The 14,771-nt window shown below is 31.2% G+C and overlaps 1 protein-coding gene across 1 annotated transcript in view; it reads left to right on the top strand.

The window, feature by feature from the left end:
• Positions 1 to 14,771, top strand: part of LOC150086148 (nuclear pore membrane glycoprotein 210-like) — a 129,924-nt gene that overhangs the window by 43,772 nt on the left and 71,381 nt on the right. The window contains exons 7-10 of the mRNA XM_090373742.1: positions 1,887 to 2,015; positions 3,688 to 3,750; positions 8,368 to 8,474; positions 13,130 to 13,270. Of these exons, the coding sequence (XP_090229868.1) occupies positions 1,887 to 2,015; positions 3,688 to 3,750; positions 8,368 to 8,474; positions 13,130 to 13,270 (440 nt within the window). The remainder of the gene's footprint in view (positions 1 to 1,886; positions 2,016 to 3,687; positions 3,751 to 8,367; positions 8,475 to 13,129; positions 13,271 to 14,771) is intronic.

Here is a 14,771-nt window from a genome sequence, read left to right as displayed (position 1 = left end):
ACCTCCTAACTAATAAAAGATCCCAGAATGCAAAATTTTCACTAGCAAACACTAATTGGGAAGAAAAAAAAAAACTTTAAAAATAATGAAGTTCTTTTTCAACATATAAATGGAGTAATTTTAAAATATGGTTTTTTAAAAACAATCATTTTAAATTGCACATGAATTAAATCAAATCAAATCAAAATAAAATTTAAATCAAATCAAATCAAATTTAATTTTTTTTGCAACCGGAAAGTTACACACCTCATTACTTATGGAGTGATAAGTAACAAGGTGTGCGAATGACATGCATTAATCATTATTAATTGGGAAGAAATTTTGGAACACTGTTTTTTATTGCCTCTGGTTGGAAGAATGCTTTTGATTTCTAAAAGTTGACAACTACACATATGTAATGAGCAGTATCTGTCCTTTCTTTTATATCAATTATTTTATGCCCCACCCTGGAGGGTTTGCTACTTTAATTTGAGAACCACTTTAATAGATAGTCAATATTCTGGTCTACTTTCAATTTATACAATAGTGAGTGTTCAAATTTTTGTATACAATCAAGATGTTCCAGTATTGCTCACTGCCCATAGGTACACCCATAGGGAGTTGGCTGAAGGGGCTAAAGAATATTTTGTTTTATTTTATATAATTGTACTGTCATGTATTGACATTTGTAAAAGCTATCTGTGTAGAATGTCTGAGCTCTACCCTCAAACAAAATTTCTGAGTATACCACTGTCGTTGCCTGTGGTTAGATGAAATAGTAATGTCAAAACATTTTTACTGTGCAATTGTATTCCAACATAACTAATTTTATTCCATTAGTTTTATCTTCTTTCATTTGTAACCTTTGTCCATTTTGATATTTAATGTCCTCCTCCCTAAGCTTAATTATACCTGAATTCGAAGCTATGTAAAGAATTTAGAGGAGTTTTAATTCTTCATATTAATCAGGTAGCTGAAATGTGTCAGCCCGAGGATTTGCGATCCTTGGACTGACACACTGTAAGAATCAAAATCCTCTTGTAGTGGAAATCATACATCTGGAGTAGAGTAAAGAACTATCTTAATTTTTCTTATTTGTTGTTAGATCTTGCTGCTAACAATTAATGATATTACAATAATACTAATATTATTGATAAGAATTATTTATTTTTTATTTATTATGCAGTTAAGTTTTGCGTATCGATAGAATGAATTATGCCTAATTGAGTAATGAAATATGTAGTTATGACAGACTTATGTTTTTATATAAAAATTTATAAGAAGTATCTCATTAATTGATGGGAATAAGAAATTAGGATAATTGTGTAATCTGAAATATTTTAAATATTGGAGGATATACGAATCCATTAGCAAGGGCACATGATGCAAGAAAGCAAGCTTATATAGCATCAGCCAAAAAAAAAAAAATCCCTTATTTCACCCATCCCCTCGCTCCAAATGTTTGTCAAGTTATGCTTTGAATCTATTTAAGCTATCAACTTCTACGACAGATGGAAGTTTGTTCCAGCAATCAACCACCCGCTGGTTAAAGGCAAACTTCTGCACATCTATCCTACAACCGTCTTTCCTCAATTTGAATTTATGCCCTCTCAGGTATGATTATTCTGAGCAAGAGGAAGAATCCCATCACCATTGAGCATGCTCAAACCATTCAAGGCTTTATACATCTCAATCAGATCACCTCGCAGGTGCCTAGTCTCCAGACACTGTAATTTGCAAAACTTAAGCCTTTCTTCGTAAGAGCAACCCTTTGTTCTGTTCATAATACTTTCTAAGTAGTCTTTCTTATTTACTCAGTTCATGTAAGATTTAATGAAAATATGGGAATAAAGATAGTTCTTTTGACTGTGAGAAAAACTTAGTAGTGTTTTATCCATTTATTTTAGCACTTGCCCTGCCACCTGAACGGTATGATCTGAAGGTCCAAAACTCAAAGATTGCAAGGCTTGACAGAAAATCTGGAAATATTACAGCTATTCAACTTGGTCATACATCTTTGTTACTTAAGGAGAAAAGTATCCTTTTCCTTTCCCTCTGAAGGATGAATGATTAGAAGTAATTTCTTTATACAGTGGATAGTTTGTCAAAATGAGTGGTATATAGTGATTTGAGCTATTGTTAAGGGTTTTAAAAAACTGTTGCTATAAGCAAGTTCACACAAATTTTAATGGATTGTTTTGGGTCACAGCAGCTTATGTGTAATTGTAATGTAAACTGCTAATGCTATACAGTATACCACTGTGTAGAAAACACCACAAATCATCATCATCACTAGAACAAATGTTTGATAAAATATAGAAAACACACTGCACATACTGAAAACACACTGAACTGCCTCAGACTGTGTTGAAATAGATTTACTTAATGAGAGATGCTGAAAGTGGCTTCAACCAATAATCAGGCATATTTGGATATGACACTCTAAATTCTGAAAAAAGTGCACTCTACTATATCAATTGCTGCATTATTCCATAAAATGTCATTCAACCCTGTGATGTCATAAAAAAAAAAAAAGGCTTATTTGTAAACATGTCACTTTCAGCAGACAATGGTTATTCAGAATTGAGAGCATTACCCCTGGTGTATATTTATGTATAATAACAAAAAAGTAACTATATAATGACATGAGTTTTGCCAAAATTAAAAACTATTAAATGCTAGAATTTTAATCAGGTAAATGGGAGAAAGAATACCTTTGTCTGGTCTCCTATGATTATTGGAATAAAATGCAGTTTAAATTCTGGATTTGTGCATAATGGTTTCATCTGCCAGTATGCCATAAAAACCCAAAATAAACTAGTCTTCTTGCAATCTATATCCTCCTCCATTATCCCTAGATAATTGAGACCTAACTCTGTACTTAATTATTTTTAAGGAATTTGTGCATATTTTAGCTTCTTCCTGATAGAGATGAGCGAAATTAGTATGTAAACATGATGAAATAGCTTATTTCATCCATGCTTAATTATGAAAAAGTGTGTGTGTGTGTGTGTGTGTGTATAATCTATAACGTTGAAGGTATTTTCTCACAAGATCTTTTGAGACCCTTCAAAATGGTAAACCAAACTATTGTTTTAAATTTACACTTTAATTTCTTGAAAAAATGTCAGTGGTGATTTTAGTCATTTATCCTTACAGTGTAATAAATCAATCTGTTCATAACATTGTAGAAATCAAAAAGTAAAATTAGATAAATCTAGATTGTTTCTACTTGTTAGTTCTAATTTGTCATTTCACATAAGCAGATGGGATGCATGTTTTTTTATCTGTGATTTTTCCAAATTCACTAAAGAAGATTAAGTTATTCCTATAATTTGGAAGGTTTGTTTGTTTGTTATTTGGGTTTTACGAGCATTAGCAACTAAGGCCATATTGCTCCAGGGATATGCGGTGGTTGTTCCCTGACCTTTCCGTATCTTCCGTACTATGCACTGTTGCTCCTGCCCACCTGGCTACATAGGCACCTAATTTGGAAGGATATCCTGATCTTAAAATTTTAATTCTTTCCCCCCACCCCCCCACCACCACTGGCAAAGTGTATTTCTGTTGGTTAATTTCATTCTCATGATTTTTATTTTTGATTCCAGTTACTGATCACCCATGATCAGCTTAAATTTATTTTTGTTTGTTTTTATGAATTCTGTTAATTATTGATATTCATTATTAATTTCTTAACATTTGCATAAGAAAATAATAATTTTGAATTATTGCATTCATCTGGAATACGTGTTGTGCAGCCAAGCTATATTGGTAAGTATTATTTTTATACTTGATCGTAAAATATTATACTTTTGTTATTTTCAATTGCTAGTTTAAAAAAAAAAAATTGAGAGGAAAAAAATTTATTAATTTCTTGAATAAATATGTTTTGGAATGTTTTAAAAATTTCTAATGATAGTCATTTTAACTCAAATTTAATAGCAATGCTTAATTTAGCAGTACTCACCTTAGTATGATCTGCAATTGATGCTTGGGATAGGAAATTAAATAAATTGAATAGTTGATAAATTAATTAAGGAAGGAATTTAAAAGTTGTTATAAAAGCTGTTATATCAGAAGTACCACCACCAAATACTGTTCCACAAAAACACCTAATATACGAGCATATTATCATTACAATAGTTTTAGAACAGGACAATCAAGTACCAAACTTACACAACATGTACATTCCAATAATCACAACCCCCCTAATCGATTCAGCCATCACTATCATTAAATTAAAATCCAGTTATAAAATTTTTCAATATGAAGCCCTCATTATAGAATGGTTTTGCCGTCACTCCAAACTCAACGTCATAAATGCAAAACTACCCTACAATCTTTCCCCGGTCTGGAATCTCACACCTGAAATTCCCACATGTTTCAAAGAGCATCACGGGAACTTAGAACTCCTTTAAATATACACGTTCTCTCCCTACCTCATCATTGCCAACTGAAGACGTTAATAAACAAAAGTCAACTCGTTACGACTTTTGGCCTACCCAGTTCAAACTTTTAAATTCCTTCCTTAATTAATTTATAAACTATTCATTAATGACAACCAAGGACGAAGTTGTGCACTCTTACTTCCTTGAGCTTATTTTAATTCCAATTTTCAATTCATTACCCCAACCTCAATTTATTTAATTTCCTATCCCAAGTATCAATTGCAGATCATACTAAGGTGAGTACCGCTAAATTAAGCATTGATATTAAATTTGAGTCAAATCAATTCAGTACCTTAAGAAATTTCTATAATTATTTGATAGTCATTTTAACATATTAGAAGAACTTTGACAACTTAAAAAAATGTGTAAACTGTCTGAATTGTTATTCAAATTTCTGAATGAATTACAGAATTGCATATTTTTAATTACCTCAAATCAGACATATTCCATGTTATTGTAATGAGAATGACCTTTCTAAACATGTTTAAAAGAAATAAATACATTAAGAATATGCTTAAAATAAGTAATAAATTAACATATATTTATTATAAAATAAATAAATATATAAAATAAATATATTATTAAATTAATAATATATTTATTTTATATTATTTTATTATTATTTTTTTGTTGGCAGTAGCATATGGAGAATAAAACATGCATTTAATTTGCATGATGGCACAAATACATATTCTGTTTATTAACTGTAGTAACCAGCTTAGCTATAGTATAAGTTTCTGTGGCCCTATATTGCTAGCAGAGCATATACTCTGGAGTTAAAGCATAAAAGAAATTATTTATATATATTTCCTATGGATCTAACTTCAATTACAGCTGTTTTTGGGTGGAATGGGGGGGTACCTTCATTTAAATTTTTTCCTGATGGTAACGGTGGGACCACTAATGCATAGTGATGTATGCAATAGTGGTCTTGTTATTACTTCCTTTGTCTTGATAGTGATGCCCAAAATGGTTTCTGAAATGTCAGCTATCTGTATTCAGTATTCAGGCTTGATTGATTTAGTTTAGGTCTTGCCTAGGTGAAATTTATTTCACTTAAGGTTCAGCAAACTTAATTAATTCACAAAAATGACATAAGATAGTGTGGTCCTTCATTTATATATTTAGTGAATTAACTTAGTCTCACATTTGTCTTTCACACAGCACATCTGCATAAGTCCTAAAGAAGTAAAGATTTAATTATGTATTGAATTCATGAAGGCTAAATTTTATTTGTGATACTATTTAAGTAATACCATTGTAAATCCATAAAGTATGAGGAATGTAAAAATTAAAGTTAAAAAAGCATTTTAAAAGGGAATGAAATAAATGAAACAAAATCTACAAAGAAATCTTGCTTTTGTTCATTGATACAATATTATGTAAATTAGCATTACAAAAAAATTTGTTGTCATAATATTCTTTGTTTTGACTATTTACAGATGGAGTTCTACATTTTAAACTTTATCATCAATTGCCTTGTAAAAATGAAGCTCAGCTTATTTTAAAATTACACCTGACTACTGTTGGATGACTTTTTAAAGATGTCATGCACTGTCCCAGTGTATGGCAGCTTGACAAAGTAATTTTTCCTTAAACTTAGGAGCACATAATTACAAGAGATTAATTTCAACACAAACCTTTCATAATATAAGTTCTCACTGCATAACCTGTTATTTTTCTTTCTTGAAATTAACTGAAAGTGATAATCTTTTTCAAATACAGTAAGGTCCCCGTATCCGCGGGGGACATGGTCCAAGACCTACTACGGATGGCTGAAATCGCAGATATAAGCGTACACTTGCTGACCCCATATATAATGTGATTTTCTTGTACATACATACGTATAATAAAGTTTAATTGATAAATTAAACACACAGTAAGACATTACCAACATTAAATACGGTAATAATAAAGTACTGCAGACTCTCAATTTACTGGGATTGGATTAACCGGGACACTTCAGGACTCCAAATTAAAAAAAAAAAAAAAAAAATTAACCAGAAATCATAAAGTTCAAGTAATAACTAGAACAGGTATAAACAGATATTTTGCAAGTCGTAAATAAGCAACAAGAACCGGTGTTATAAGTTGTCATTGGGAGATTAGTGTACCTATTATCTTGCAACCCCAGCTGTCTTCACTCAAAACAAAAAAAAAAAAAAAAAGACCGACCAAATGTTTAGTTTGATTTAGTGCGTCGCATTGATTGTTGTGTTCCATCACACCGCAAAAGGACAAATTTTGTTTTGTTATTTATGTCAGGGATGGCGGAATTTTTTTTGTTTATAGTAACTTTTTTTTTTTTTTTTGTTTAGAAATTGTGAAAATGATGGGCAAACGCAAGAGTTATGCTTTCAAATTAAACAAAAACTTGAAATTATTCAAAAGTTTGAAAACGGTGCATCCGTTAAATCTCTAAAGAACCATTATAATGTTGGTGACCAAACCATATGCGATATTGTAAAAAATAAAGGGAAACTATTCGATTTAAAATCAACATTGTAAAAAATAAAGGGAAGCATCGTATTGGACACTGAGTAGTACGTGTTAAGTTTTTTCTTTTTTTTTTCCATGGTTAAACACAGGTAACTGAATCAGTGGATACGGGGGCACAATTGTATTTTTATTCATTTCCAATATCTTTCAGATTTTATGTATTATAGCAGGGATACTATAAAAGCTGTATTCGCACTACTCTATGGATTTTTTGTTTCATCTAATCACTTAATCCATTTTATTACAAAATTGGATCAACGGTTACTATTATAAACCAAATTGGCTCTGTCCACATTAGTTGCATACATATGTATACATACTATAATGGTTTTTAAAGCAATAATAGTATATAAATGTCACACACATATAGACAGCAGAACTTGTCTGTAGTGGCTACCCTTGGGACAAATTATTGGTTACTATAGACAAGTAGTTACCATACAAAAATTAGCTCCAACACTTTACTCACAATTGGTATAATTAAAGAAATTAGGCCACTAGTAGGCATTTTAATTGGATAAAAGGATTTTTACAATCTAGATGTTCAAGGTAATTTAAACGAAATTTAATCGAGTTTTAAAGCATTTATTTTTATTTTAAAACAGATAATGTCAAGTTACCAATTTACATGGTTATATGTATATATATAAGGTGTTTCTATTAATAGGTACTGAGGTCCACAATGCTTATTTTTAGGCTTAGGTTATTGCCACCTGACCTTTTTTGTCATATTTGGGCTAAAATTTTGAATTTAACATTAAAATTGTACTTAAGATTTCTGAATTAAAATTTTGCATAATATGCTACTTTTTTTGTCATTGGGAAGGTTGTTCCCTTTCTTCAGTTTAGTCTAAAAACATCATCTCTGTATATCAGAAATGAACAGAAACCAGTTTTATTTGAAAACAAAAATAAAATCAAATGAAATGTTAGCACGAGGAGCTGCAACACAACTGTACTTCTAGCTTAATGTGCATACTGTGTGTGATTACTGCTAAATGGGCATACTGAAGAGCAAACATCATGAAAATGTATTTTGCATTTTAATTCAAATAAAATTGGTTCATTGTTTATTTCTAAAGTATGGAGGTGATGTTTTTAGATATATTAAAGACAGAAAACAACTTTCCCATTGAGAAAAAAAAACAAAAACAAAATACAGTTGATTAGGCAAAATATTTAATTTAGAAATAAAAACTACATGGTAATCCTTAGTTCAATGCAAATATGACAAAAGAGATCCAGATGACAAATAGCCTAAACCTAAAAATAAGCAAAATAGATCCTGGCGCATTGAAATGCCTTGAGTGTTGTGGACTTGGGACTTGGTTTTATACATAAAAGTGGGTTTACTTTGCTTATCTTTCCATGTAATAAGAAATGGCCATGAATTCTACATAAAATAAGTAATTTAATACATTCTGATTTATTACCTTTTCAGTTCTTGGCATTGAACCTGGAGAAAATTGGGCTCTAAAGGAACTTTCTAATTATGTTATTAGTGTCAAGTTATATGATGATAGACATCACCAGATTCACTTGTCAGATGTAAGTTATTTTTAGGGAAAAAAATTTTTATTTCAAATTTACATTTCTAAATTGTTTATTATTCTAGGGAGTGGCCCTCAAACTTACTAGAGTCACAGATCCTCTTGGAATTTTTACACGATGACACCATAACTTACAACTTCTCTTCTTCCATACATATAATTTATTCAACAGCTTGTTTCCATTAGAAATTATTATAACTTGCAGCTTGCTCCTTGTTACTGGTAAAAAAAATGATCAATTTATATTAAAAACTTGGAAAGACACATCTTGGCCATTGATGCCCTTGTATCTTAAAACCCTTAAACAACAACAACCTTGTTACTGGTATCTTGTTGCTTTAACTTAGGATCTCTTGACTCCATAAGAACTTTTTAATTATTAGTGTCAATTTATATGATAGGCATTAGCAGATTCACATGTCAGATCTTTTGAAGGAAAAAAAAAAGTTTAATTTCAGATCTTTATATTAAATGATTTATTATGCTACGGCAGTGGCCTGCAGCTTAGTCACAAATTCTTTTGAAAATTTTTACATTAAGTTAACCTGTGCCCTCTTTTTTATATATATATAATTTGTTCCCAAGCTCATTTCCATTTAGAAATTGGTATGACTTGCATACCAATAAGATACCAGGGCTTTATGGTTCCTGGTATCTTATTGCTTTAACTTAAGATCTTTAAAAATCAGAGAATAAATATGCATAATCTGAAAACTGTATGTATCTCTACAATTTTCAGATCAATGTCTGAATTAATGTCTTTGAGGAGGCCATATTCCTTCAGTGATAGTAGTTTACTTTTTTGAGCAGAGAGGTGCATGCAGTTTTCAAATTATTTCAATGCCTGCATTAAAATAAGTTGAAAACTAGCACTTTTTTTTAACTTTTATTATTATGACCTTTGTCCACAGCTGTTTACACCATCACCACAAATAAATAAAAAAATTATTGCTGAAAGCATAAACATCATATTGTGGCTTGAAGGTTTTAGTGGGATTGAAGTATTAATTTTTTTTTAATGGGAAATTTTTCAAAAAAAAAAAACCCAGTATGGAATAGATACTATTCTAATGCAACTGCATATGGGGACCAAACATGCAAGAAAAATAAATCTTGTCTTGCTTTTTTACTCTATAGACAATGCCTAGTTCACATTTCAGGATAGAATGTGTTCTCAAAAAAGGTGCTTTAACCATCTATCTTTGTCTGAAGTTTTCATATCTAGCTTTACTTGCTATCCATATGAAACTTAAACATGAAGTCTCATTTAAAGTTATGACCTATGGGAATAATAGGTTTTTTTTGTTGTTGATGCAGAATAAGTGTTACTGTGCCATTATGATACTGATTTGATCAAAAAGATTCAAAAGTGGCCAACAAGAATAGTTGCAGATGTAGAGTCATTTTTAGAAAGAAACTGCAGTTTCATAGGCTGCAAAGTTCAGAAACCAAATATCTGTGTGAGCAGCCGATTGAGCTGTTTAACACCTTAAATCAGAGGCTGGAAAATAGCTCATCCTAAAGTATGTTTTGGTTGATTGTAGCACACGAGAAAAAAAAAGAAAATTATAATTTTGTGAAAATCACCAATGCAAGAAATCTCATTAATTTCATGGCTAATTTAGTTTTTTTATGCTTACTTCAAATTTTGATGTACTTACCTGAATGTATTTTTATTATACAAAAATTATAATAATTCTACAAGCAGAAAGCTTTCTTTAAAGAGAGAGATATACTTGTAAAAAAAATTTTATAAGTTGATCCTGAGACCTTGTTTATTTTTTAAAGTAGCTCATGTAGTGCAAAGGGTTGCAAAAATTGAATGGTGGAGGCATATTTTCTCTTTCTAGGATAACACAAACTGGGACATAGATTCAAATTAAAGTAGGATAATTGTAGCTGAATGTAAGAAAAGTTTCCATTAGTCAAAGCATAATCAACTATGTAGTAAGTGTTACCAAGTGTTATATTCAGTGACAAAGTTATGAAATGATATCATTCCTGCATGGTAATCAATTTCAATGAATGTTTAAAGTTATATTTAAGTGCCACTTTAGAACTTTGCTTACAGTTTAGATCTAATGAAAGTACCTTGTAATATAAATGTCATAGGCATTATCTTTTAATGCTATAAGATTTAGACATGATAAAATCATATGTTGGTTCTAAATGATTTTGTTTTGATGATGTAGACAAATAATTTTCTTTGAAAGTAAATACCAATGTTTGTTTTGAACTCTTATCTCATGAGGTTTCTCTTTCACTTTGACAGCACTCATTTACAGAGTAGTTTTGTGAATTCAGGAAGCTTTGCATTTCCGACCTGTGCTTTGATAGGGAGCCCCAAGGCCATGCAAGAGCAGTTTACTTTTCCTTTATTTGTTAAATGCTGTTAGTAGACTGAGTTATAAATTATTCTTGGTACTTTCTGTACTTCCCCAAGTAACAAGAAGGTTACAGTCGCCTGAACCTGTAAACCTTTAATAAATTTCTGTGGTCGATTCTTTTTTACAGATATCACAGATACCCAAGTATAAGTTAACTTTGAGTAGAAGTTGACCTCTGGTTTTAGGCTTTGGGATGACAGCCTGTCACCTCTATTTGTATTGACCCTTGTATAAGTTGATATTAGAAAATGTGTTTTGAGAGCATAGGCAATGCTGCCAGGTATTGTATATTTTTGCATAACAAAATGGGTAAAGAAGTGTGCAAAACTATTTGATCCAAAATCTTTTTTGATAGTAAATGAATGGAATATTTATATTAATGTATTTTATAAAATCAGAGATACTGTTTGTCACTTCCCTTAATGTTAAATTATTAAACCATGTAGTGCAAAGGGTCAATGGTTGAAAAATTACTTGAAAAATTATTTTATTGAAAGTAAATTCCAAATTTACCTGCAGCTTTGCAACTATTTGTGGCCTCTGCAAGATTAACTACTTTAAATTTAAAGCCAGCTTCATATGACACTCATTTTTAATGTATTTCAGCCATACTTGCACATTCCATGATAGACTTAATAAAACTGGTTTTATATGATTACCAGTGTTATCAACAGCACTTTAATGTTAATTTCTGACTACTGCACTAAACAAACATAGGCACCATAAAAGTTGAGAAATGTGAGACTGTCACTTGAATTTGTTCTACAAACTGCTGTGTAGCAAAAATTAGTAGCAACTAGATATGCAATATTTGTGCATCATACTCACTCTATAAAAAACTAATAACAAGATGGATTTTTCCTTGTAACATTAAAAAAATTATTTTAACCCATTAACATAAATTTTTTCTCTGTATGTAGAAACCTGATGTGGCCTGTATAATGTATAAGACTACCTCGTACTTTTTTTTGATTTCAAAAACATTCAGAATTTCTCGACTTACACTTGATTATCTGCAGTAATGTAATGATTAGAATTTTTTATCTTTTTTCATCTCACACGCATGTATGCACATGAATAAGAAAAGAAAGGGCCACAGCTTCCTTGCATAGATGGTCCTAGTGATAGCATAGCTAATTTTGTTAGATCCTTTGGCATTGTATTTTTGTTCTGGACAATTAAGGCAGTTCATCATGCATCCCTTCCCCAGAAAACTGATTTATCAATGTCTTGTGTGTGTGTGGGGGGGGGCAGAATCATTTACAATTAAATGGTTCAGTGCAACAAAATTTATGTTGGCCCGAGATGTAGAAGCCTTGTTACCCACCCTGCTAAACAAACATTCAGCAGGTGACCTAAAATACTTAGAAGCTTAATAAATCTAAGTCTGAAAGAATCATTTACAATGAAATGGTTCAGTGCAACAAAATTTATGTTGGCCCGAGATGTAGAAGCCTTGTTGCCCACCCTGCTAAACAAACATTCAGGTGACCTAAAATACTTAGAAGTTTAATAAATCTAAGTCTGAAAGAAATCATTTACAATTAAATGGTTCAGTGCAACAAAATTTATGTTGGCCCGAGATGTAGAAGCCTTGTTACCCACCCTGCTAAACAAACATTCAGGTGACCTAAAATACTTAGAAGCTTAATAAATCTAAGTCTGAAAGAAATGCTTGGGAATATGATTATAATTTCCATCTAACATTCATTTAGATTTTTCTTGACTCATGTCAACAGAGAAGAAATTCAAGAATAAAAGAATTTTAAGGATTTTTTTTATCTGCTGTCTCCCTAATTTGGTTATCACTGCTAACCTGATTAAATGTAACATGATTAAAGCAGATGCCTGCAGAATTTTGGACAAATTTCTTTCTCACCTGTACCAAGCAGAAGCTCTTAACGCTGAAGCTTCCCATATGCAATCTACACTCTCACATTGACAGTTGTCTTCCAGATCGGCAATTGCACCAGACAGTAGAGACATTTATTCAGTGTCACCACATACCTTGTCAGAAATCAGTGTAATTTCCATTCCAAAAAAAACCAAAAAAAAAACGCAATTGTCTCGGTTATCTGAACATTCATATTACTATTGTGTTGTTCTTCATGTCATCCCATGGCTTTTTTTCTCCCTCTTCATTTGCTGAACTTGAAACTTGTAAATATTTTTTGAATGTTATTAATTGAAAATATTTTGCTAAATAGAAATCTATAAACAAAAAGTATATGCTTCTTAAAAATAAATTCAATGATTATTTTTTTAGAACCTACAGATGAGGGTGAGCTTTCCATATCGTTTATTTCATCATAATTTTTCTACTCCAAATGCTACCTATCATGTAGTAAGGGCAGTTGTTCCTGGCTCTGGCAAGATTAGAGTCGAGTTCATTGGTGTTGTTGCAGGGGTATGTACAGCTTATCTAATTTTTAAAAAAATTCATTCAGTAAACATTTCTTTAGTTGCATAAAATAATGGAAACCTTTCACTCGAGTGTTGTTTAATGTATTTATTTTTTTAATTCCTTTATTTGCAAATACAATTCCAAGGACACAGAAAAGGTACCTTCACCACATGGCAATCAAAGAAAGAGGGGCTTGCAAAAGAATAGTTCAACAAAATATGATTAACAAAATTATTCTAGTTATGATCAGTAAACTAACAAAATAATATACAAATTAACTTTAAACAATCAGTTTCGCAGTAACTGAAATAATTAACTTAAAAATTGTTATTAAAATGAACTTACATAAAAAATATGAACAACTTAAATTTGATTACAGAATGTTAGTTTTTACTTGTTTTCAATAAGCATACACAACTGCAGAGAAAGAGAGAAATGTAATCCTTAAATGATAATTTCAAATATTTGAAAAAGAAAAAATGTATCTTACTGTTTTTTAAAATGCATTCTTTTCATTTTCCTTCTTAATCCCAGTTAAATACTAGCAGTTGTGAGATGAATGGCATGTCATACATTTCTATTCTTAAGGAATATTGATAACTTTATTGCAATTTAAAAAATAAATTCTTTCATATGGTTATTAGGAAAATGCTTTTGAAGAAAATTTAAAAACACCCTTGGTTTTTCAGTAAATTAACAGAGGAGTACTAATATTTTTACCTTTTCATATGGATACCTATGCTGTGTGATATATCTACTGCAAATAATAATAGTGTGCATACAGTTTAATATATAGGTGCCTCTGTAGCCAGGTGGGAAGGAGCCTCAGTGTGTAGCACACGCTTCTTGATTAGACCGGGGTTCAAGCCCGTCACCACCAAATACGGAGGATGCGGAAAGAAAAAATGTATCTTACTGTTTTTTAAAATGCATTCTTTTCATTTTCCTTCTTAATCCCAGTTAATCCCAGATATATCACACCTATGCTGTGTGATATATCTACTGCAAATAATAATAGTGCGCATACAGTTTAATATATAGGTGCCTCCATAGCCAGGTGGGAAGGAGCCTCAGTGTGTAGCACATGCTTCTTGATTAGACCTGGGTTCAAGCCCGTCACCACCAAATACGGAGGATGCGGAAAGGTCAGGGAATGACCACCGCATATCCCAGAGCATTATGACCTTAGTTGCTAATGCTCCTAAAAACCAAACAACAAACAGTTTAATATATGAACAAGTTTTTTAGGCTCATGCACAGTATGATATGCAACATGGAATAGTGTAATTTGGTGCAACATGGAATAGTGTAATTTGGTGCAACATGGAATAGTGTAATTTGGCTTATTAATGCTAGTCCTTGAGGAGTGCAAGTATGCACTCCAACAATTAAATACCCTTCATTGTAAGTTGATACTATGATTGAAGGACTAATATAAATTTTCTGCAGAAAATTATTACTTTGATACACATTTCATATCATTGCTGTTACTTAAGAGATTTCA

This window comes from Mastigoproctus giganteus, chromosome 5, assembly GCF_048544385.1.
Source record: "Mastigoproctus giganteus isolate SK-2022 chromosome 5, ASM4854438v1, whole genome shotgun sequence".
Taxonomy (NCBI): Eukaryota; Metazoa; Arthropoda; class Arachnida; order Uropygi; family Thelyphonidae; genus Mastigoproctus; species Mastigoproctus giganteus.
The sequence above is the reverse complement of the archived record's forward strand: the minus strand, read 5'-3'. Positions and strand labels throughout refer to the sequence as shown.